General features: G+C 44.7%; 1 protein-coding gene across 1 annotated transcript in view; it reads left to right on the plus strand.

The window, feature by feature from the left end:
* The window catches only part of C15H1orf159 (chromosome 15 C1orf159 homolog), a 37,752-nt gene extending 18,296 nt beyond the window's left edge, over positions 1 to 19,456 (plus strand). Inside the window, exons 3-9 of the mRNA XM_032231527.1 lie at positions 2,635 to 2,710; positions 4,955 to 5,059; positions 6,865 to 6,930; positions 8,791 to 8,925; positions 11,125 to 11,150; positions 12,266 to 12,293; positions 18,389 to 19,456. Of these exons, the coding sequence (XP_032087418.1) occupies positions 2,635 to 2,710; positions 4,955 to 5,059; positions 6,865 to 6,930; positions 8,791 to 8,925; positions 11,125 to 11,150; positions 12,266 to 12,293; positions 18,389 to 18,483 (531 nt within the window). The 3' untranslated portion in view covers positions 18,484 to 19,456. The remainder of the gene's footprint in view (positions 1 to 2,634; positions 2,711 to 4,954; positions 5,060 to 6,864; positions 6,931 to 8,790; positions 8,926 to 11,124; positions 11,151 to 12,265; positions 12,294 to 18,388) is intronic.
* The last annotated feature ends 5,964 nt before the right edge of the window (positions 19,457 to 25,420 follow it).

Consider the following 25,420-nt stretch of genomic DNA (forward strand, 5'->3'; position numbering starts at 1 on the left):
CTTGCCGTGTTCAGAATAACCCAAATTTAAATTTAGCTGATTTAGTTTAACGTCATCTTTTAGGCCGCAATTAAAATCTGCTAGCAGCCGAAGATAGGAGCGAGATCTTATATATATTTTTCTCCTAAATCAGCCGTTATGTAGAATTTTTTTTGTTCGATCAGAGGCACCAATATAGCAAATAGGACCTTAAAATCAGTCTTTATTTTATGCAAGCCATCTTTCTCGTGTCAAATATAACTGGTCCTCAATTTAGGACCACAACTGAGCTCAACATTTCTGTTGCGAAGTGTTGAGACATTCGCCGAGTGGGTTTTACTTTCTTGCCACAGTCGTTAAGCGCACCATTACAGTGTTAGTAACCCGGTCGTTAAGTGAATCTGGCTTGGCAGATCGCACAAAGGTGCTCTCTTGCGACCGTCATAAATATGAGCCAGTTGGCAAGCGTCTGAATTTTGATCCCGTGATCATGGGAATGCTGCAACAATAGTACTAGAGGTGGGTTTCTACCGGTTCGGCCCGGTTCGACTGAGTAGGTCAGACACGCCCCCGAACCGGTTCTATCAGCAAAAGCAATTTTTTTTTACTTCTGCACATGCGTGCGCCCGAAGTGCGAACAGGCAGTAAAAGAAGCTGGAAGCCACCCCTGTGTAGTACGTGTGAAAAACGGCCATAAGCCACTTTTTCCAGGACAGTCGTAACTTCAAACGGTTCGCTAACCGAACGGTTGTCAGTTCGAGAGCTGCCTGTCTTCCTCACGTCAAAGTTTTCCCGAAGTTATCCCGGGAACGGCAAGTATATATATCTTCATCTCTCTCCGCTTTGAAACCGCAAACCCAGCGCCCCGGTTGAATTATTATTTTGTCTGTGCCATCGATCAATTCCAGAGCCCGCCGGCCGTACGGCGTGCTACAACTTCAAGAAGAAGAAAATACCGTTCGAGATCAGCAGGCCTTAAAGCATTCGAGCGAGTAAAGCTTGCCAAGAAGACAATAAGTCTGCGTGAAAAGCTTGGCTGGAGATCGCGGAGCAGTTGTGTTCTTGACAACTCATTTAAAAGGGACGTTTTTCCCAATCGATCCCACCAATCTTGGGGCGGGAGGGGGGCCTTGCCTTGGAGCCCCGGCCGAGCCGCAAACCTCACTTACAAAAGGCGAAACCACCGTGTTCCCCGCCTGGGGAAATGGGGCTCCAGATGGTCAATAAAACAGCAGCTTTCACAGTGGAACACCGCAGGAACGCGGAGAGCTTATTCTATGCCCGGCGCGGAATTCTTTGCAGGAACAGAAAATGTGCTTTTTAAATGTTCGTGGTGAGCTGGCTGGGATGGCGTCCAGCCAAATGACTCTGGGCAGGAAGTCAAAAGGAAACCGCCGACAATCAAGATGGAGACTGGATGGGTTTTCGCTCCGGTGGGGAAATTTTTTATTTATCAAAGTAGCTGTTAACCATGCGTTGCCCGGGTATTTGTTTATTCCAATCATATAGTTACATGTAAAGGTTCCCCTCGCACATATGTGCTAGTTATTCCCCGGGGGGGGGGGCGGTGCTCATCTCCATTTCAAAGCCGAAGAGCTAGTGCTGTCCGAAGACGTCTCCGTGGTCATGTGGCCGGCATGACTCAACTCCCGAAGGCGCACGGAACGCTGTTCCCTACCCACCAAAAGTGGTTCCTATTTTTCTACTTGCATTTTTTACATGCTTTTGAACTGCTAGGTTGGCAGAAGCGGGGACAAGTCTCGGGAGCTCACTCCATTACGTGGTGCTAGGGATTTGAACTGCCGACCTTTTTGATCAACAAGCTCAGCGTCTTAGCCACTGAGCCACCATGTCCCTCAATCCTGTATTAGACATTCACAAATGTCCGGACCAAACGTAATTTCTCATGTTGGATTATCCCCCTTACCAGAGGGAGCCCCCCTGTGGAGTACTGTGAAGCCATTGCCATGGCAACTCCACTGTGCTGTACAGTAGAAGCCAGTTTACGGCAGTACAGTAAAAACCATTGTAAGGCACAACAGGCTGTATCTTAACAGAACACACACCCGAGAGGTGTTAAAGGTGTCTTACCCCCACAGTATTTGTTTCCCGAGAGTACGTCACCTACGTACCATGTTTGGCTGAAGTTCTTGGAGGCGTTCCAGAGTTATGCTGGAACACACAGACAGATACGCACACACTTTTATATACAGAGATGCGTCGGCCAATCTGGGGGTCTGGAAAAAAGCCGGAAGGGGGTGACTTTGGGATTTGAACCCCATGTGGTCCAGCTGCGCCAGAGAGCCATGCGCTTGGTGGTTCTGCTTCGCCATTAAAACCATCTTTCCAATCGGCCTCCATCTTTTCCGTGTCTTTCTTCCAGCTTCGAACTGAACCCAGGAGGGATATTTCTTCCCACGACTCCAAGCTGCTTGTGTCGTTTTCGTTCTCCCTCCATCCCTCCTCCAGCCACAGTCGTGGCCTCTCCTCCTGTCCTATTATTTTATTTTGGTGCTTTGAATAAGGTGGTGCCCCGTTAAGGCCACTTTGCATTGTGGTTTGCTGTTCACGCAGAGGAGCAAATTACAAAACGGAGCGCAAAGCAAACAGAACTTTGGAAAAAATGCGCTGTTTGTTTCCTCTCTGTACAACTAGGAATCGGACGCGGAATGCTGCGTCGATACAATGGAGGCCAACAGCACCTGTCTCGCCAATAGCCAATGCACTCCAGGTAGGCCGTTAGCGTGGTTGGGCCTGTGGGGAGGTGCGGGGGGGAGCAGCATTTTCATACCTGGAGAAGCCGATCTGGAGGACAGATGGCTTTCTCTGTGGTCACCTTTCCTGCGGCAAGGAATATCGCTGCTTTTCAGCCTTCCGCCCGCTTTAGTGTTGTGAAAAATCTTATCCCGTTAATTTGTTTGAGCTCCCACCCACTTTTCAAAAATCCCGTCTGGAATCAAGTTTGAAATTAATCAAGCGATACCAATGTTTTTTTATTTATTTTTTGGCACTATGCTCCTGTGGGATATATGTATGTATGTATGTATGTATGTATGTATGTATGTATGTATATGCATATATGCATGTATGCATATGTGTGTGTATATACATATATATAATGGGAGGAAGCTAACTGCTTCCATTCTCTGTCAATCGGCTCGTCACAAGAGTCCATCACGACAGAAACCCAATATTTTTACTGTTGCCTTTGTTATATTTGTGTTTTATTTGTGCTGATAAATAAATAAAGGGAGACTAGTATAGATCTATTTCAAGCTATTTAGCTCTCATCAGCTAGCCATAATTGGGGCATACCATGGGTTGTGACTTTAAATATATACCTTTCTCCCTGGCTCAGCTGATAACGGATCAGAGCCTGTTGCTTAATGGCTAAGATGTCTGCCTAAAAAGTAATATAGCCCAGGTTCGAATCCCAGTAAGGGTATGGCTAGCTGATGAGAGCTAAATAGCTTGAAATAGATCTATACTAGTCTCCCTTTATTTACTTATCAGCACAAATAAAACACAAATATAACAAAGGCAACAGTAAAAATATTGGGTTTCTGTCGTGATGGACTCTTGTGACGAGCCGATTGACAGAGAATGGAAGCAGTTAGCTTCCTCCCATAATTGGGGCATACCAGGGGTTGTGACTTTAAATATATATATACATACATATACATATACATACACATACACATATACACATATACACATACAGACATACATACATACACACACACACACACACACACACACACACACACATACATATACACACATACATACACACACACACTCACTCCTTGGACATAAAGCTAAAGATGAACCCACTTCCCCTTCTCTTTGTGGCTGCCTTCATGCCCCAGTGAAACGAATACCTGTTTGTTTCTTCACGATTTTTATTTGCGGGGCCTGACATTGGAATGGCACGGCAGTAGAACGCTAACTCGACGTTTTAATGTTCTGTATCTTGCCAAGGTTAACGGATCAAAGAAAGAGAGAGAGGAAAAAAAGAGAACTTTCTCTGTTTTCCTTTCTTTTCTTTTCTTTTTAAACGCTGTCAAAAATCCCCAACAGGGCTTATTTCTGCCACTTTTTTAAGTTTCTCCTAAACTACAATAAAATTGCAATGCTGATTTTCAGTACAAGGGGAGATGAAAGAACAGTGATACTAAGTTGGGTTGAAATGGGAGGTCTGCATCTATCCTTCCCTCCCTTATTTCCAATTCATTCTTTCTTCCCTTCCTCTCTCCCTCTTCCCTTCCTTCCTTTCTCCGTCCCTCCTTATTTCCAATTTATTCTTTCCTCCCTCTTCCCTTCCTTCCTCCCTACCTCCTTCCTTATTTCCAATTCATTCTTTCTTCCCTTCCTCTCTCACTCCCTCCTTCTTCCCTCCCCTCCCCTATTTCCAATTCATTCTTTCCTCCCTCTTCCCTTCCTTCCATCCTCTATCCCTCCTTCCTTATTTCCTATTCATTCTTTCCTAACTCCCTCTTCCCTTCCTTCCTTCCTCCCTCCTTCCTTATTTCCAATTCATTTTTTCCTCCTTCTCTCCCTCCCTCTTCCCTCCCCTCCCCCATTTCCAATTCATTCTTTCCTCCCTCTTCCCTTCCTCCCTCCTTCCTTATTTCCAATTCATTCTTTCCTCCCTCTTCCCTTCCCTCCATCCTCCCTCATTTCCAATTCATTTTTCTCCCTCCCTCCTTCCTTATTTCCAATTCATTTTTTCTCCCTCCTTCCTCATTTCCAATTCATTCTTTCCTCCCTCTTCCCTTCCTCCCTCCTTCCTTATTTCCAATTCATTTTTCTCCCTCCCTCCTTCCTTATTTCCAATTCATTTTTTCTCCCTCCTTCCTCATTTCCAATTCATTCTTTCCTCCCTCCTTCCTTATTTCCAATTCATTTTCCCCTCCTCCTTCCCTCCCTCTTCCTTTCCTTCCTTCCTCACCCTTCCTGTCCTCACACCCTGCAGGCTGCTACAGGCGGTGGAACGAAGACGGCAGCAGCAGCTGCGTGAAGTGTGAGAACGAGACCCTCCCGGCGGCTCCGGCGTACAACCTGACAGACTGCCAAAACGGTGAGTCTCGCCTTTGGGGCAGAGTTAAGAATGCTCTCTCTGCTTTTCCCCTCCCTTTCCAGCAGAGGGCGGAAGAGAGGCATGTGAAGGTTCAGGGGATGAAAACAGCCCAAGATTTGGCCTGTTTTGAAAAGCCCCTTGATCGATACCTCCTTTGTTTTTAATTTCATTATTTCAATTCATATACAGCCCCTCTCGCCTGTAAGGGGGTTCTTTACCTTGGTTAGTCTTTCGTTGAGCCATTCCGGGCCTCCCGGCTCTTCTTTTTCTTTCTGCATTTCCAACAGTAGGAATACAAATTCCCGCCCCGTACGAGGAAGGCCAACGCATCTCTTTGGGGATTGGGCTGGTTTTGGCCTTGTGCCTAAATATATGAAAGCAAAATCCGAGCGATGGAGTCTGGAGGGCGTTTGGGGGGGGATAAGGAATGCAAGTCTTTGAAGACGCCACGGAGAAATTCAGCTGCCTCTGCACCACGGGTGGTTTTCAATTATCTTCCTTTGCAGAAAGGTTGGCAGTTTGGCGGTTCAAATCCCCACTACAGGTCTCCTGCGCGAGGAGGGGGCTGGACTAGATGACCTCCAAGGTCCCTCCCAACTCTGTTACTGTTTGTTGCGGTTGTTAGTTGCAAAGTCGTATCCAAACCTTCGCGACCCCATGGACAATGTTCCTCCAGGCCTTCCTGTCCTCTACCATCCTCTGGAGTCCATTGAAGCTCAGGCCGACTGCTTCAGTGACTCCATCCAGCCACCTTCTTCTCTGTTGTCCCTTTCTTCTTTTGCCCTCCATCGTTCCCAGCATGAGGCTCTTCTCCAGGGAGTCCTTCTTCCTTCTCCTTAAGTGGCCAAAGTATTGTGAATTTCCTCTTCAGGATCTGGCCTTCTAAAGAGCAGTCAGGGTTGATCTCCTCTAGGACTGACCGGTTGGATGGCCTTGCAGTCCAAGGGACTCACAGGATAGATAGATAGATAGATAGATAGATAGATAGATAGATAGATAGATAGATAGATAGATAGATAGATAGATAGATAGATGATAGCTAGATGATAGATAGATAGATAGATAGATAGATAGATTAGATAGATAGATAGATAGATAGATAGATAGATAGATAGATAGATAGATAGATAGATGATAGATAGATAGATAGATAGATAGATCGATAGATAGATATTAGTTGTTGTTAGTTGTGAAGTTGTGTCCAACCCATCGCGACCCCATGGACAACGTCCCTCCAGGCCTTCCTGTCCTCTACCATCCTCTGGAGTCCATTGAAGCTCATGTTGACTGCTTTGGTGACTCCATCCAGCCACCTCCTTCTCTGCCGTCCCCTTCTTCTTCTTTTGCCCTCTATCGTTCCCAGCATGAGGCTCTTCTCCAGGGAGTCCTTCTTCCTTCTGATCAGGTGGCCAAAGTCTTTTGAGTTTCCTCTTCAGGATTTAGGACCTTCTAAAGAGCAGTCAGGGTTGATCTCCTCTAGGACTGACCGGTTGGATGGCCTTGCAGTCCAAGGGACTCAATGCAGAGTCTTCTCCAGCACCAGAGCTCAAAGACCTCCATTCTTTGACACTCAGCCTTCCTTATGATCCAATTTACCTTCCTTACTGCTACGCAAATGTGTGCGCGTGCCGTCGACATTTTGTCTGCGCATACACCCGGCCTTCCACGCATGGTGCTTTGCTCAAAAAACATCCCTAAATAAGACAAATTAGAGCCAGAGCGGATAGGCAGAAGACCACCTCTTCTCTGGACACACCTTGTTCTTTCTCTCTTCTCCAAATTTCTCAGTTTTTTTTGTTTCGTAGACGCAGCCGGGGAATTGAATCCTCTCATCAACATCACTACCCTAACTCCAGAGACCTTCGGTATAGGTGAGTAACACCGAAGAGATTTTTGCAAAAGGGTCTTGGTTCGCAACAGGGAGGCATCATTACAGATAATCCTCAACATACGGCCACAATTGAGCCCAACAGGTCAGTGGTCGCTAAGCGAGTCGTCGTTAAAAGTTGAGGTTTTTGCCCCGTGTTTGCGACTTGTCTCGCCACCGTCGCTCAGCGGATCGCTGCCGCTGTTCAAAGTTAGTCACGTGGCTGCTAAATGAATCTGGCTTCTCCGTCAGCTTTGCGGGTAAGACGGTCACAAAACAGGTGGTCATGTGACACCCACCCACCCCAGGCGCGACAACCATCGTAAGTACGTGCCAGTTGCCAAACATCCAAATTTTGATCAGGGATGTTATTAGTGGCCGTAAGTGTGAAAATGGCCACAAGCCCTTTTTTCCCCCAGCGCCGTCGTGACTTTGAAACAGACACTAAGTGAACGATTGTAAGTTGAGAATTTTCATTTCTAGAATCCAGCTAAGAAGCCACTGATTATATATCTATATCTATATCTATATCTATCTCTCTATCTCTCTATCTCTCTATCTCTATCCCTATCTATCTATCTATCTATCTATCTATCAGTGGTGGGGTTCAGCCAGTTCGCACCTATTCAGGAGAACCGGTTGGTAACTTTCTAAGCAGTTCGGAGAACCGGTTGTTGGAAGAAATCTTTTGTTTTTTCCCACTTTACAGGGCTAATCCTGTAAGGAAGGCAGGAAGGAAACATTCTGGTGTTGTTTCTAGCCTAATCTTTATTGCCCTGCTTACAGAAACTGCCTCTCCAGTTAACCCTTATTACCATTGTAACAACTAAGGCGAAGTACCCATCGACCTGTGACATTGACTTGGCCACGCCCACATGATCACATGACCACCGAGCCCCGCCTATCCAGCTGGTCATTAGGGCAGAGAACTGGTTGGTAAATTATTTGAATCCCACCACTGAGATATATAGATATAGATATAGATATAGATATTTTAGTGTCACAACCCCTGGTAAGCCCCAATTATGGGAGGAAGCTAACAGCTTCCATTATCTGTCAATCTGCTCGTCACAAGAGTCCATCACGACAGAAACCCAATATTTTTACTGTTGCCTTTGTTACACATTTTGTGTTATATTTGTGCTGATAAATAAATAAAGGGAGACTAGTATAGATCTATTTCAAGCTATTTAGCTCTCATCAGCTAGCCATACCCTTACTGGTTCAATTCCCAGTAAGGGTATGGCTAGCTGATGAGAACTAAATAGCTTGCAATAGATCTATACTAGTCTCCCTTTATTTATTTATCAGCACAAATACAACACACACACACACACACACATATATATATCACCGTGTGTGTGTGTGTATCTGTCTGCGTGTGTTCCAGCAAAACTCTGGAACGCCTCATGCAATTTCGACCAAACTTGGTACACAGATGACTTACTCTCTGGAAACAAATACTGGAGGGGGGGGGGGTAAGATACCCCTAACACCCCTCGGGGTGTGTGTTCTGTTAAGATACAGCCTTAAAATGGCTTCTACTGTACTGCTGACAAATGGCTTCTACTGTGCAGCGCAGTGGAGTTGCCATGGTAACTGCTTCACAGTACTCCACCAGGGGGCTCCCTCTGGAAAGAGGGGAAATCCAACATTAGAAATTATGTTTGGTCCGGACATTTCCCCCCTATAAATAAATACCTGGGCTAGTATATACATAAAATGGACATTCTGGGTCAGGAAATAAGAGCCGATGGTCAGCAAGACACTCGCCTGCCAATCTCAAGGGTTAATTTGCAAGATTAGGTAGGACAAGACGTTCCTTCAATGAGACGCTTCTTCGTTTTGTTTTGGCTTTCTATAGGAGGTCCCGAAGTTGCGGCTTCCCTCATTTTTGGCACCTTCGTCATTAGCCTCTTCCTCATCCTCTGCGTCGCATCCTTCTTCTACCTCAAACGTGCCAATAAACTCCCCAATCTCTTCTATCGAAGAAGCAAAGGTAAGGTTTTTCTTTTTAAAAAAGTTATTTTTAGACAGACAGAGACAAATAAAACATAAAACCATCTTCAATTACATACAGTGTGTCGATTGGTTACAAGGTTTTTGTGCATCCTTTCCATAGTCATCTCTTAACAATTTATATGAAATAACATATTGTATTGTATTGTATTGTATTGTATTATTTGTATGCCGCCCTTCTCCGGGAGGACTCAGGGCGGCGAACAATTCAAAGGGGAAAAAAGGGGAACATAAAAGACAAAATACAAATAATAAAAATAGACAACAGTCGCACAACCATACATGTCGAGAGGGGAGGGAACTCATCACCCCCAGGCCTGCCGGCAAAGCCAGGTTTTGACGGCTTTTCGGAAGGCCTGGAGAGAGGTGAGGGTCCGAATCCCTGCGGGGACTTCATTCCAGAGGGCCGGAGCTGCCACAGAGAAGGCCCTCCCCCGGGTAATAGCCAGGTGGCATTGGCTGGTAGATGGCACCCGGAGGAGGCCAACCCTGTGAGATCTAATGGGTCTGTGGGAGGTAATTGGCAGCAGGCGGTCTCTCAAGTACCCAGATCCAATACCATGAAGGGCTTTATAAGTTACGACTAGCATATTATCAAGTCAAATATATTTGTATGCCTTATTATCATTATACAACATTTATTTAACTGCCACTATTATTCCTTCATTTTAAAGGAGATATTCTAGAGATTGGATTCATTTATATTGTAACAATTCATTACATCATCTTAAATCTATCAAATAATAATATATCTTTATGATATATATTCTGTATCACTCTATTATTCTCTCGTATTTGTAACGTTCTCTAACATCTTGCATTTCCATGCTTTTTTTTTTATCTAACCACTGATAAAACAAACCCCATACCTTGTAAAATGGTTTATCTTCCAGTTTTCTAATTTCAAATGTCAATTTACTCATTTCAGCACCTTCCATTACTTTATGAATAACTTCCTCCTGCGTTGGCATTTTCTCATTTTTCCAATTTTTAGCAAATACAATTCTAAGCCGCTGTTAACACGTTTCCAATCAAATATTTCAATTCTCTATTGTATGTTTACGGTACATGATTCCCAATAAAAAGCTGGGTTTTGAGGGCTGGCTATTGCGGAGAAGATGATTGGGGACAGGGGTGGGTTTCAAAATTTTTTTTTACTACCGGTTCAGTGAGCGTGGCTAGGTGGGGGGGAGGGAGGGGGGCATGTGACTGAGTGGGCATGGCCAACTTGATGTCACTCACACACACTCTGTCGCAGGACCACCACAACCACCAAGCCACGCCCACTGAAACGGTGGTGAAAATCTTTGACAAGGGAGGGAGGAACCAGGCCGGGGCTGGGGTTAGGGTTAGCGCCCTGCTCTTGAAGTGGCAGCTGTGGCCAATGGGCTGTCGCTTCATCTGCCCGGGAGGCTGCGTCTGCCTGGGAGAAGGAGCCTGGGGAGGAAGGAAACTGCCGTTTAGGCGGTCTCGCCCCACAAACCAGCGTCCTTCAGAAGCAACAGACCCAACGGGGGAAAGCACTCCCCCCGGTGGGGCAGCCGTGCTTGCAGCTTGCCCACTCCTGGCCTGAAGCTTTGCGATTCCCCCCCCCCCGCGCCCGCCCGGCCAAGCACTGCTCACCTGTGCTGGAAGGCACCTGGCGGTGCCAGTAGGTCTCCATGGCGATGGTCAGATGTGATGCCGCCTCCTCCAGGTCTTCGAGCCGAGGCCTCGGGGCTCCTGGAGCGGCTCATGTGCGGAGGGCGCTTGGCTGATTCCTCCTGCGCTCGGGCCAGAGATGGCGGCACTGCGTCCAATTGGCTGTTGCCACCAGAAGTTGGGAGTGCGTCCATCTCTGGAGGCTTTTAAGAAGAGACTGGACAGCCATTTGTCTGAATAGAGGGTCTCCTGATTGAGCAGGGGGTTGGACTAGTAGACCTCCAAGGTCCCTTCCAACTCTGTTATTCTGTTATTCCAATCCCCCCAAAGGAAAATAGGTGATTGAAAGAATGTTAAAAATGGAAGATCCCTCTGTCCTTGGGCATTTAATATGGTCAGGAATCCTCCTGGGCTGTTCAGGAACAGATCCCTTGGTAGGGAAGGGAACCTTTTGATGTCGGGATGCATAATTGAAACAGGCTTCTCTTGTTAATCTTTTCTTTTTCTTTTTGTTTTAATCCCTTTCTGTGTCTCCCAGGGTCCATTGTACAGTCTGCTGAATCAGTAAGTACAGATTCCACCTCGGGGGGTTTCGTAAGGCAAGAAAGCGGTTGAGGATGACGGGTGGGGGAGCTGCCACTGGCGGGAAGGTCCCAAATGGCTCCCTGTTCTGAGCAAGGCTTCCCGAGAGCATGAAGCAAACTCCTTGTCCCGACAAAAAAAACCCTTTTTATGAATTGACTGTGGATTCTGCTCCTTCACATCCAACAAAGTCTTTCGAGGGAGGATTTATGGTCACTGACCTTATCTGACTTGGAGAGCTGCCAGGCCGGTATCTGGAAAACTTGGCAAGGAGTCTCAGAGAGTCACAAACCAATTAAGCGAACTAATGGTCTCCTGCAAACTCCACTCCCCTTTCGCTCCTCTTTTATTGCCTCTGGGAGGGGCCATTCATCATCCACCTGTGGCCTTCCTCCCAAGTCAACCCCTGTTCTTTAGCTGTTCCCTTCGTCTGGCAACTCACACTAGGAACAGGCTCCAGCTATTCTTCTGCCTCACTGATCTCTGACTCTGAAGGCAGCTGATAACTGGCATACGGCTCTGCCCCCCTCTCTGCCTCCGACACAGAGACCTCATCAGAGCCTTCCCCAGACTCCAGGACTGGCCCACGTTCCTCCCCAACCTCCTCACTCTCCGAATCTGCTGCCAGCTCTTCTGGCCGCTGGGCGGCCACAACAGCCCCTTCCGGCTCTCTCCTTCCTCTGATCTGTTAGCTAACATTTCTTTTTTCAGGGGTTGATACTTTTGCAAATCAAGAAGGCACAGCAGAACTGGAATGCCTACCCCCCAGTGTTTTTCAAACCCGCAAATTTAAATTGCATGGATTTCAATTCCCAGCGTTCCCCCCCACCAGCCCAGAATGGCTGGGGAATTCTGGGAAATTGAAAGTTCGCACCTCTTCCAAGTTGGCACATTTGAAGTAACACTGGTCTTGATCAGGCAATTCCCAGCGAGAAATTACAGGATGAGATCACCGTAAATCGGTTTTTTTCCTCCAATGAATGGGTAGACTCGGCGATCAATCTTCTCGGAAAACCAGGGACAGGGTGGAGTGGTTATCTTAATGAAAAGGCTGGCTCGTTTCCAAACCTCACCTTGTTTTGTTTTTTCCTTCATAGGCATCCATGTTATCTCCACCTTCTTCAAGTAAGGATTTTTCTCTTTCATCTCTCGTTTGTCCTGGTTAACAAAGGTTATTTCTGCAGGAGTAAACCTTCAAGTTGTATCCAGAAAAGGAAGATAGGGTTAGGCTTCACCAAATCACGAAGCAGACTCCTCGTCCCCGACAAAAAAACCCATTTTGTTAAGCTAAGGCGAATTCCTCTCATTCACCTCCAGCAAAGTCCCGGCAAACAGTCTTTCAAGGGTGAATTGACAACCACAGACCTTATCAGGCTTGGAGAGCTGCCAGGCTGGTATCTCCCAAATGCAACGGCTGTACGAGAAAATACTTGGCAAGGCGTCTCTGAGAGTCACGAACAAATCCTCACACTAATTAAGTGAAGTAATTGTCTCCCGAAAACTCCACCCCGCTGTCGCTCCTCTTTTATTCTCTCTGGGAGGGGCCATTCACCATCCACCTGTGGCCTTACTCCCAAGTCGGCCCCTGTTCTTTAGCTGTTCCCTTCGTCTGGCAACTCACACTGGGAACAGGCTCCAGCTGTTCTTCTGCCTCATTGATGTCTGACTCTGAAGGCAGCAGATAAGTGGCATACGGCCCTGGCCCCTTCTCTGCCTCCGACACAGAGCCCTCATCAGAGCCTTCCCCAGACTCCAGGACTGGCCCGTCTTCCTCCCCAACCTCCTCACTGCCACCAGCTCCACTGGCTGCTGGCGGGCCACCACAGATTGTTTAAAACTCTAGGTTTTTGTTGTTGTTGTTGTTGTTGTTATATTGAGCCACGGTGGCACAGTGGTTAGAGTGCAGTACTGCAAAGCTACTTCTGCTGCCTGCAATTTGGCAGTTCAAATCTCACCAGGCTCAAGGTTGACTCAGCCTTCCGAGGTGGGTAAAATGAGGACCCAGATTGTTGGGGGCAAGAGGCTGACTCTGTAAACCGCTTAGCGAGGGCTTGTAAAGCACTGTAAAGTGGTATATAACTCTTTAAGTGCTGTTGCTATACACTTTATTCATTAAACATGAAACTCAGCCAACTGAACATTCAAAAATGCATTACAAATACCATTGAATGGTGCTAATGGTTGACGGGGGTTGCTGCCAGCATCCTAGGTATCAACCAAGGACCTTCTTAAAATGTAAGATGTTCTGAGTAGCGCAGTTTTTTGCAGTTCCGCTGGTGTTATGGCAGGAAGCTGCTATTTTTATATGTGGTTAATCTTTGGTGAGACTCACAGTCTTTGGGGCTGGTTGGTAGCTCAACAGCTCAAGTCCTAACCAAGGACCTAGGAACTGTTAAGGTAACGTCGGAGGATATAAGCTGTTCCAAGTAGGGCGGTTTTTCGTAGAATCAGAATGTTCAAGTCCGATAAATTTAAATTTTCCAAATAGCGAGGTAGCCCTGTAGGTATTGCTCCAAGGGCTCCAATTACAATCGGGACAACACACAATTTCTTTTTCCACAGTCGCTCAACTTCAATTTGCAAGTCCCGGTATTATTATTATTATTATTACAATGGTATCACAGCGGCCAGTTGTTTCGCCGTATTTGGCATTGATTACTAGTCACCCCCACCCCCCGGGCCTAGGACATCATAACGTATGATGGCTTTTTGCATTTGACTGATGGTGATTTTGTCAATTTTTAACTGTTTTAAATATAATTCCAGTGCTTTTGGAATAGCACCCAGTGTGTCGATTACCACTGGAATTACCACTGCTGGTTTGTGCCATAATCGTTGAATTTCGATTTTTACATCCTGGTATTTCGCGATTTTTTCATGTTCCTTCTCGTCAACCCGAGGTGACGCAGTGGTTAAATGCAGCACTGCCGGCTACTTCAGCTGACTGCAGTTCTGCAGTTCGGCTGTTCAAATCTCACCGGCTCAGGGTTGACTCAGCCTTCCATCCTTCTGAGGTGGGTAAAATGAGAACCCGGATTGTTGTTGGGGGCAATATGCTGACTCTGTAAACCGCTTAGAGAGGGCTGAAAGCCGGTATATAAGTCTAACTGCTATTGCTATTGCTAACCCTGCTATCACCTGGTATTGTGATGTCTATGATTGTAACCTTATTTTTCTCAACCAGTGGTGGTGGTGGTTAATAATAATAATAATAATAATAATTATTATTATTATTATATTATTATATGTGACTCACTGCCACATAGTTGGATCATAAAATGCTTAGAAACAACGGGCATTAGCAAAAATATTACATCCTTTACTGAAAAGGCAATGAAACAATGGAGAACTGAGTTGGCAGTAGGGAATGAGAGCTACGGAATGGTTAATATCAAGCGAGGAATTTTCCAGGGTGATTCACTTTCACCTCTTCTCTTCATCATCGCAATGATCCCACTATCAGTAATCTTAAAAAAAATGAAATTAGGCTACCAAACAGCCAAAAAAGCTGAAAAAATTTCGCATTTACTATATATGGATGATTTGAAACTCTATGGAAAGTCAGAAATAGAAATCCAATCATTGACAAATACAGTCCGAGTATTCAGCACCGATATTTCAATGCAGTTTGGCATGGAAAAATGAGCCACTGTATCCATAAAAAGGGGCAAAATCACTGCATCTGAGGGAATTGAAATGCCCAATGGCCAACTAATTAAATGCAAAGAAAATGAAGCCTACAAATACTTAGGCATTCTGCAGTTGGATAACATCAAGCATGGAGAAGTAAAAACTATTGTCAGGCGAGAGTACACCAACAGAGTTAGGAAAATTTTGAAATCTAAATTGAATGGTGGAAATACAATCAAGGCCATAAATACCTGGGCAATACCAGTTATAAGATACACAGCTGGCATAGTTAACTGGACACAAGCTGATTTGGACCTTTTGGACCGAAAAACCAGGAAACTAATGACAATGCACTACAGTTTACATCCACGTGGTGATACTGATAGACTATATCTGCCCCGAAAATTAGGTGGCAGAGGATTATTACAAGTGAAGCAAACAGTTGAAGAAGAAAAACATGCACTGGCTGATTATTTAAAAGACACTCAAGAACATCTATTAATCGAAGTAAAGAACAAAAATCTACTGAAGGCCCAACAGACAAAACAAGAATACAGAAAAGATGTGATAAAATCAAGAATGGAGAGTTGGCAGAACAAAGCACTGCATGGTCAATTTCTGGAAAAAATAAAAGATAAAGTGGACAGTGAACAAACTTGGTTATGGTTAAAAACAGGTACATTAAAGAAAGAAACAGAGTCACTAATCCTGGCTGCGCAAGAACAAGCTATCCGCACAAATGCCATTAAGGCCAAAATCGAAAAATCCTCTGATGATGCCAAATGCAGACTTTGCAAAGAAGCTGATGAAACTGTTGATCACATACTCAGCTGCTGTAAAAAAAATCGCGCAGACTGATTATAAATTGCGGCACAATTCAGTAGCACAAATGATCCATTGGAATTTGTGCAAAAATTATAATATTAAAACAGCAACAAACTGGTGGGAACATCAGCCTGAAAAAGTCACCGAAAATCAGATGGTCAAGATCTTGTGGGATTTCCGTATACAAACCGACAAAATACTGGCGCATAATACACCAGACATCACACTGGTTGAGAAAAATAAGGTCACAATCATAGACATCGCAATACCAGGTGATAGCAGGGTCGCCGAGAAGGAACATGAAAAAATCGCAAGATACCAGGACTTAAAAATCGAAATTCAACGACTATGGCACAAACCAGCAGTGGTAATTCCAGTGGTAATTGGCACACTGGGTGCTATTCCAAAAGCACTGGAATTACATTTAAAACAGTTAAAAATTGACAAAATCACCATCAGTCAAATGCAAAAAGCCGCACTGCTTGGATCTGCACGCATATTACGAAAATACGTTACGACGTCCTAGGCCCCTGGGTGGGGCCCGACTAGTAACCAATGCCAAATCCAGCGAAACAACTGGCCGCTGTGATACAATTGTACAACAACAACAACAACAATAATAATAATAATTATTATTATTATTATTATTTGCCATTAAGGCCAAAATCGAAAAATCCTCTGATGATGCCAAATGCAGACTTTGCAAAGAAGCTGATGAAACTGTTGATCACATACTCAGCTGCTGTAAAAAAATCGCGCAGACTGATTATAAATTGCGGCACAATTCAGTAGCACAAATGATCCATTGGAATTTGTGCAAAAATTATAATATTAAAACAGCAACAAACTGGTGGGAACATCAGCCTGAAAAAGTCACAGAAAATCAGATGGTCAAGATCTTGTGGGATTTCCGTATACAAACCGACAAAATACTGGCGCATAATACACCAGACATCACACTGGTTGAGAAAAATAAGGTCACAATCATAGACATCGCAATACCAGGTGATAGCAGGGTCGCCGAGAAGGAACATGAAAAAATCGCAAGATATCAGGACTTAAAAATCGAAATTCAACGACTATGGCACAAACCAGCAGTGGTAATTCCAGTGGTAATTGGCACACTGGGTGCTATTCCAAAAGCACTGGAATTACATTTAAAACAGTTAAAAATTGACAAAATCACCATCAGTCAAATGCAAAAGGCCGCACTGCTTGGATCTGCACGCATATTAAGAAAATACGTTACGACGTCCTAGGCCCCTGGGTGGGGCCCGACTAGTAACCAATGCCAAATCCGGTGATACAATTGTATAATAATAATAATAATAATAATCTGTTCTCAACACAAAACAGCTCTTTTTCCTCTCTGTTCCAGGCATAACTACAACTGCTTGTAATGGTTCTCCCCCCATTTCCACTACCCTAAATAGTTAAGGCTCTTTCAACAGGCAGACCGAGTGAGATTTTTTTACGGGAATGCTTGGGGGGGGGGAGCATTTTTGAGCGTGCTTCGCTGGGGCGTCTCCAACAAATCAATCTGCCTGAATAATTCCCAGGGGGCTCATTTTCAGTCTCTACAGACTGCAAACACGTACGCCTGTTTCGGGTGGCGGGCAACTGGAGCAGAGAAAATAATTACAGTTTGAGAGGAGGGGGACAGGATTTCCCCCTGCCGCTTCTTCGTCAACAAAATTGTCTTAATAAGCATGTGGAATCAGAGGCTTATACCATCCCCTAGGGAGCCCTGGTTTTCCCAAATCAAAATATTGTGTCCTTTTTGTATATCGATTTTTTTTTTAATGTAAGGGTTCCTCCCAATTTTTCTTTTTTTTAACTTTTCCTTTTTTTAAAAAAAACGTGTATCTATGTCAAGGTAGATTTCATTTAAATCGAGTTGATTTAAATCGCAATTTAAATCACTACTAAATTCACTACTCGATTTAAATCATAATTTTTAAAGAGCAACTCTCCTCTCTGTCCCGCAGCAGCTCCTCATCTGACCCGCTGTTGACGGTTGCAGAATATTCAGCCTCCTGCTACCTCTACCGTATTTTTCGGAGTATAAAGCTCACCTTTTTCCCTCAAAAAAGAGGCTGAAAATCTGGGTGCATCTTATACACTGAATACAGCATTTTTTGGCCTCCCAAAACCCCACCCCCTTTGCAAAAATGGCCGCACATATCCTTTAGGAGGCTTCCAGAGTGCTCCTGGGGGCTGGGGAGGGCAAAAATGAGCGAAAAACAGTTTTTTTGCTCATTTTTGTCCCCCCCAGCCCCCAGGAGCACTCTATAAGCCTCCTAAAGGCTATACATGCCCCCTTTCTTTTGACAAAAAAAGGGCCATTTTGGGGAGGTCTGCAGAATGTAAAAACTTTTTTTTTTAAATTTGCCTCTTCAAAATCTTGGTACGTCTTATACTCCAGTGTGTCTTATACTCCGAAAATTACAGTAACTGATCTCCATTTCATGCTGAATGAACTAAATTATCAATGTTTCTTAAATAGAAAACTATGTTTAGGTAGATTTTTACTCCAAAAGCATTTTATTAAAATAAATTTGATAAAAATATAAAAATCCATTTTTTTAAAAAAAAATCATTGGTTTTTATCCACCTTGATCTCTCTCTCTCTCTCTGTGAGTGTGTGATTGGATGTGCCAGTGTTGGAAGGGAAAGGTGTAGAAATCCTTCGAATGAATTTTAAGCCTCTTTGCTAAAATTCAGGATAGAAACTAACCGTGTCTCTCTCTCTGTTGTGGCTGCAGTCCGGAAACCTCGTTACGTCCGGCGGGATCGTTCACTCGTCACCTCGACCACCAGCACGACTCTGTCTGCCGAGACCCGGGTCAGCAACGTGTAGCCATCGGGACTTGTAAATACCAGGCCAGCCATTGAGTGGCCGGGAAAGCACCTACGAAGGGAATCAACGACCGGGGGGCCAGTCGGCTCCTGTGTGACGAGTGGACTCATTCCAATCAGCGGGAAAACGGGGACTCTTAACGCGTTGGGTTACCTTTAGGAGAGAGACGTTTTTGGCAACCCGGATGGGACGCCAATTTTAGCTTTCCTGGTTGCCAAGCAGCTTTGAGAAGTCTCTTTGCTCCGGACCCTGTGATTTCTACAGATTTAGATTGAGGCCAAGGAACCAACCACCTTGAGGAAAAGGCCATGCTTCAAAGGAAACTCAAGTGCCATATTTTGGGGTTGTGGGTGCGATTTTTGGAAAGAAAAAATGCTTTCCGGAAGGGGGTGTTTCTCTCGGACGCGGGGTAGGCTGCTAGAAAGCACACTCCCTTCTTCATGTGGTGTTGTTATTTTTTTTCCTAGAGTTTGACCGAAGCCTTAAGCTCAGGGCAGCCTTGCCGTTTTTTGAGCGTTCAGATTTATTCTTTTGAACGTTTTAAGCGTTTGATTCTCCCTTTTTAATCTTCGCACCTGAGTAGGGCCCAGTCAGGTTTCCCTTCTTTTAGTAAAATCCTAGCCTTTTAGGAGAGTGGGGGGGAGGTGGTCGAACCCCAACCTGGACAGGCCTGGCCCATCTTTCCCCATGACCACGCTTGGGAGCCCCGTCAAGGGGTCAGTAGCTCACCCCATGGTCTCTGCTCACCAACAGCGGGAGAAAGGTAAGTGCTTGGGCATACAGCTAGTCCTCGACTTACGCCAGTTCATTTAGGGACCGAAGTGACAACGGCACTTGTTGTGACTTACAACCATTTTTTCCCACGACCATTTTTTGCAGCACCCCCAGAGTGACGTGATTTGGCAGCTGGTTCATACTTACAACCGTTGCTGAGCCCCGGGGTCATGTGATCCCCTTTTGGCACGCGATGGATGGAGACTAACTAAGGAGAGAAGAAGCAAGCTAGAACTAAGGAGAAATTTCCTGACCCTGAGAACACTTAACCAGTGGAACAGCTTGCCACTAGAAGTTGTGGATGCTCCAACACTGGAGGTTTTTAAGAAGAGATTGGACAACCATTTGTCTGAAGTGGTGTAGGGTTTCCTGCCTAAGCAGGGGGTTGGACTAGAAGACCTCCAAGGTCCCTTTCAACTCTGTCCTTCTGCATTCTTTAAATTTGAATAAGAACAAAGGAGAAAGAAAAAAAACAGACAGCAGGGAGGATTCACTTGGTCTCCTGCTTGGGGGGGGGTTGGACTAGATGGCCTCCAAGGTCCCTTCCAACTCAGGGGGGGAAACAGATTCACTTAACAACCAAGTTGCAACTGCCGTGATTTCCCCCGCCACAACTCGTACAATGGGGCAAGACTCCCTTAACAAATGTCTCGTTTAGCAGCAGAGATTTGGGGGCTCAGTTACGGTCGTAAGTCAAGGACTACTTGCATACTCTTGGCGTCTCGTTTTGGTGCTCCGTAAAAAACGAAACCTACATCCTCCAGAAAGGATTGTGTTTTCTCCTCTTACTTTTCCTCTCGCCCACCTGCACCCTGGGCAGGACTCCTAACTCGAATCCCCCCCCTTATGGAAATCAAAGCGCGCCAGTCCTTAAACTCCCTGAAGGCCATACAAAGAAATTCAGCCACTTTAAATGCTGCCCCCCTCCCAACGATTCCTCCAGGGCAGGGGAGCTGTTTCTTCAACTTTTTTTAAATTCAGGACTGTGATCTTGATTCAAGAGAAGTTTGTGACTCGACTAAACCGCGCCCAATTAAACCGCGTCGCTGACATCATCAACAGGGCGACAACAGCCAGCGCGGAGAAAGAAGGGCGCTTTAAATAGCGCTTTGAAAGCAAGCCGATTCAACTTAAGGTAAGGGTTAGGTTTAGGGGTAGGTTTAGGGGTAGGTTTAGGGGTAGGTTAAGGATTAGGGTTAGATTAAGGGTTAGGTTTAGGGTTAGGTTAAGGGTTAGGTTTAGGGTTAGGTTTAGGATTAGGTTTAGGGGGGTTAGGTTTAGGTTTAGGGGTTAATTTTAGGTTTAGGGTTTACAGCGTGCTTCTGTCTCCGCGCTGTTGTCGCCCTGTTGATGACGTCAGCGACACGGTTTAGTCGAGCACGGTTTAGTTGAGCACGGTTTTGTGGGTGAACCAGAGAAGTTATCTAGGATCTAGAGCCGCAATCGAGAAGCCACGGCACCCCACTTCAACTCTGCTGCGCATGCGCGCGTGCCTCCCGCCGGCCAGCCTGGCCTTTGGGTCTCTTCTTGCTTTCGACTGTCTAGGTTGGCAGGGCCTGAGGGAAGGATGGGAGCTCGCCCCGTTGCATGGAGTCCCGAACATGGGCCGTCAGATTTCCAACCGACAAGCCCAGCGTCTTAACCACTGAGCCACTGTGCTGTCCAAAAATAAGATGCTCGGGGGGAGCGTGCGCACCAGAGGTGGGTCCCTACCAGTTTGGCCGAACCGGTAATGGTTTGGCGGCCTGGGTCGCCCCTGAATCGTTTCTCCCACCATTTTGATTCTCAGTTCTACGCATGCGTAGAACAGTTGGCGCCATCTTGATTTTCGATTCTGCGCATGCGCAGAACAATTGCAATTGCACAAATGTAACCCCCCCCTTTTTAACGTCTTCTGCATGTGAAAACCTATTTTTGTGCAAATGCACACACGCCCGGAGCACACATCTGGTGTGCATGGGAGCGAAGCAAGAGCTTGCGCACAATTTTTTTTGCGCACACAGTAATGCCCGGAGCAACCCACTCCTGGTGCTCACATGTGCGGGGAAGAGGCGCGGGGTGGGGGTGGGGCGTGCATTGCATTTGGGTTTGGGCGTGAATGTGTGCATTTGCACCCGTGCACGCTTTGGATACTCCAGAAAAGCTTTGTCCTCACTGATCTAGAGACCAGCGTCCATTCCTGTAAGGCCAAATGTTTGAGCCAAATGGGCGTCACATGCTGATTAACAGAGTTGGAAGGGACCTTGCAGGTCATCTAGTCCAACCCCCTGCCCAGCCTTCCTTCCGAAGGCAGCTGTCTTTCCCTCCCCCCCCAAAAAAGTAGGACATTGTGTCCTCCTTGCCTTGCCACTATTTGGGGGGCATTTCCTAAAGAATACACAATCCCCACCCTTAGCGTCGGTCACGCTACACGGGTTGACGGGGAGTTAAAATCCAGAAGGCTACGGCCAACCACAGGTTCCCTTAATCTTGTGACCCACGCGCCTCCCATCTCTTTAAAAAAAAAGTGATATTTGTGTTAACCGAAATTGCATGGTTATTAATTTAGGATCCTTTGCTTCCTTCGGGCTGGAACTGACTTGGGAATAGCCTGTGGATGTCCTGATAACATAGATATTTATTCCTTCTGAATTGACCGAAAATTCTATGCAATGAAACCATGCGTTCTCTTTACGCACCGAAGCCAATCTCTTGCATTTGTGGCTTGCTTTTTTTTTTGCTATTTTTCATTTCCTCCTCCGCGCCAAAGTTTAGCAAAAAGCCGATGCTTTGTTTCGTTGCCTTGTTGTGCGTTTCAACCCACAAAAGGACGACAACCCACCCTTGTTTCTTATTACAAGACAGGATTTTTCTCCCAATTGCAACCCGTAGAGGGGGGGGGGGGAATGTGTTTTCTCTTTAATCAGAAAGAGTGAAAAAATTATTTTTTCTTTTTTGAAGTGAGCCATTGAAACCAAAACACTGGAATAGAGAAGTTGTTGTTTTGTAAAAAAAAAAAAAAAAAAATCCTTCACACTGTTAGTGTCCAAATGCAAAATGTGTAGCTTTGTATATAGACGTATTTTTTTCACTCCGTCCCCTTTCACCTCTTCCCCTTTCCCGTGAATAAAAGCACACTGAATTTGACGTGTTTTTCAATGTTCAGATATGCACGCGGGGGCCAGTTTGGAATGACTGACATGCGGGTTGGTTTTTCTTGGGAGGCGGCCCCAAAACTCAGTCTTATCAGCATCCATCTCTGCATCAATAGAGGGATAGAATCAAGATCACGTGAAGTGTTGATACCACTTTATAAGGCCTTGGTAAGGCCACACTTGGAATACGGCATTCAGTTTTGGTCGCCACGATGTAAAAGATGTGGAGACTCTGGAAAGAGTGCAGAGAAGAGCAACAAAGAGGATTAGGGGACTGGAGGCTAAAACATATGAAGAACGGTTGCAGGAACTGGGTATGTCTAGTTTAATAGAAAGAAGGACTAGGGGAGACATGATAGCAGTCTTCCAATATCTCAGGGGTTGCCACAAAGAAGAGGGAGTCAAGCTATTCTCCAAAACACCAGAGGGCAGGACAAGAAGCAGTGGGTGGAAACTAATCAAGGAGAGAAGCAACTTGGAACTAAGAAATTTCCTGACAGAACAATTAACCAGTGGAACAACTTTCCTCCAGACGTTGTGAATGCTCCAACACTGGAAGTTTTTAAGAAGAGGTTAGACATTGGCAGAAAATGGGCACATCGGATGCGTTTACCCATTTGATAGTCCGTGACTCTAATAAAGTCCAGCCAATCTGAAGGTGAGCTAACTACCCTCTTTGCAGTTCCCTAAAGTTTTTGAGACAGTGTCAAGCCCAATTTGCATTTTGAGGGCACAATTCCTTGTAGAATTTTCTAAAATCTCAACAGATATACAAATGGAAGAATTGTCAATTTGCCAAGAAAACCAGGAAGAGATGGGCCTATATTGTATGTATATAGTATATAATGTGCCCCCCCCTTTCACACACACATATATCTAATTATATATCACCTATATATCCATCCATATCGATCTATCCATCTATCTATTAACCCCAAGTGCCACCCGCTCATCACAAAATCTCCAGAATCGTAAAGCCTACAAACTTGATATTTGGCAGGTATGTTCCTCTTCGCTTCTAGGTGCTCACTAAGAAAGGATTTTTCAAAATGACCATCAGATCATTAGTATTTCTTATACAGTATTATATTAACATGCTCTGATGCTAAGGAGTTCTACTCCCTCTCCCCACCTGAAAAAAACTGTTCCAACTGACAGTTGCCTCACATTCCGTTACCTCAGTTCAAACTGGCAGACATTTCTTCACTCAGAAGTGGCCTGAGGCTCCTTACAATACTTAACATTGGTACCTCACCAAAATGTCTACGCCTTAGGTTGTTAGGTTTAGGTTTATTAGATTTATATGCCACCCTTCTCCCAAGGACTTCTCCCTTCCACCTATGGAACTGTGTCCAGACTCAAGGTGGCAGGAGCGATATTCCCTTATGTGTTTCAATCTCCGACCACCACTGAGCCAACGGATTGTGAACTGAATTTCCCCTGCATAGCCTGATCACGTAGTTTTGTCACGAAGCATGGGTTACCAGCTAGCATATATATAAAGGCTTATACACTGGATGAACTGAAGTGTGTTTTTAACTGTAATAGAAATGGACTGTCCCACTGGATCAATTAAACTCCAGTTCTGTATATAGCTAGCCAAGAATAAATACTTTTGAGCAAAATATAATTTTGTGTGTGTGTGTGTGTGTGTTCTGTTATCTTGGCTTTGCTTCCAGGTAGTAGTAGTCCCAAATTACTTGCCAGCAAATTTATAACAATCTAGGATTTTTCTCTCCATATGTAAAAATCATTAAAAAAAAAGATATAGGATGATGAATTGCCTCGACTGAACGTTTGCCAGTGGAATCGTGGCAAAGGAGGAATTACGGTGGCGGTCGGGAAGGAACGGAAGTGGCTCCTGCTAATTTATAAATTAAGATTCATTTATAAACAGTTTGTGTTGTGTACGCAACCAGCCAAACAAACTTCCCAGCCTTTTTCCAGCTGGGATCCTTCTGTTTTGTCACTGCCCAAGGAACAGAAAGGAGAGGAACGAATTCTGAAGTTTTTGTTTTGTTCTGAAAGCTAGATTAGTAGAAGAAAATATTATGGTTAGTTTGACCCCTGGTGATGCATTGGCTGCTGGGTAATTGCATTGTTTACCACCTCCTCCTCCTCCTCCTCCTCCTCCTCCTCTTGCCAGTCCTAATTTTAAAAAGAAATTATATCTATCTATCATCTATCTATCTATCTATCTATCTATCATTTATCATCTATCTATCTATCTTATCATCTATCTATCTATCATCTATCTATGTATCTATATTATCTATAACTATCATCTATCTATGTATCTATCTATATCTATCTATCTATATCAATCTATCTATATATGTATCTATATTATCTATCTCTATCATCTATCTATCTATCTATCTCTATCTATCTATCTATCAATCATCTATCTATATATGTATCTATCTATATTATCTATATCTATCTATCTATCTATCTATCTATCTATCATCTATCTATATATGTATCTATATTATCTATCTCTATCATCTATATCTATCTCTATCTATCTATCAATCATCTATCTATATATGTATCTATCTATATTATCTATATCTATCTATCTATCTATCTATCTATCTATCTATCTATAAAATCTATCTATCTCTATCATCCATCCATCTATCTATCTATCTTATCATCTATCTATCATCTATCTATCTATGTATCTATATTATCTATCTATCTCTATCATCTATCTATCTATCTATCTATCTATCTATCTATCTATCTATCTATCTATCTATCTATCTATCTATCATCTATCTATCTATCTATCTATCTATCATCTATATTGTCCGGACCAAATGTAATTTCTACTGTTGGATTTTCCCCCTTACCAGAGAGAGCCCCCTTGTGGAATACTGTGAAGCCCTTACCATGGCAACTCCACTGTGCTGTACAGTAGAAGCCATTTTAAGGCACAACAGGCTGTATCTTAACAGAACACATACACCGAAAGGTGTTAGGGGCATCTTACCCCCACAGTATTTTTTTTTAGGGAGTAAGTC

Source organism: Thamnophis elegans, chromosome 15 (assembly GCF_009769535.1).
Source record: "Thamnophis elegans isolate rThaEle1 chromosome 15, rThaEle1.pri, whole genome shotgun sequence".
Lineage (NCBI taxonomy): Eukaryota > Metazoa > Chordata > Lepidosauria > Squamata > Colubridae > Thamnophis > Thamnophis elegans.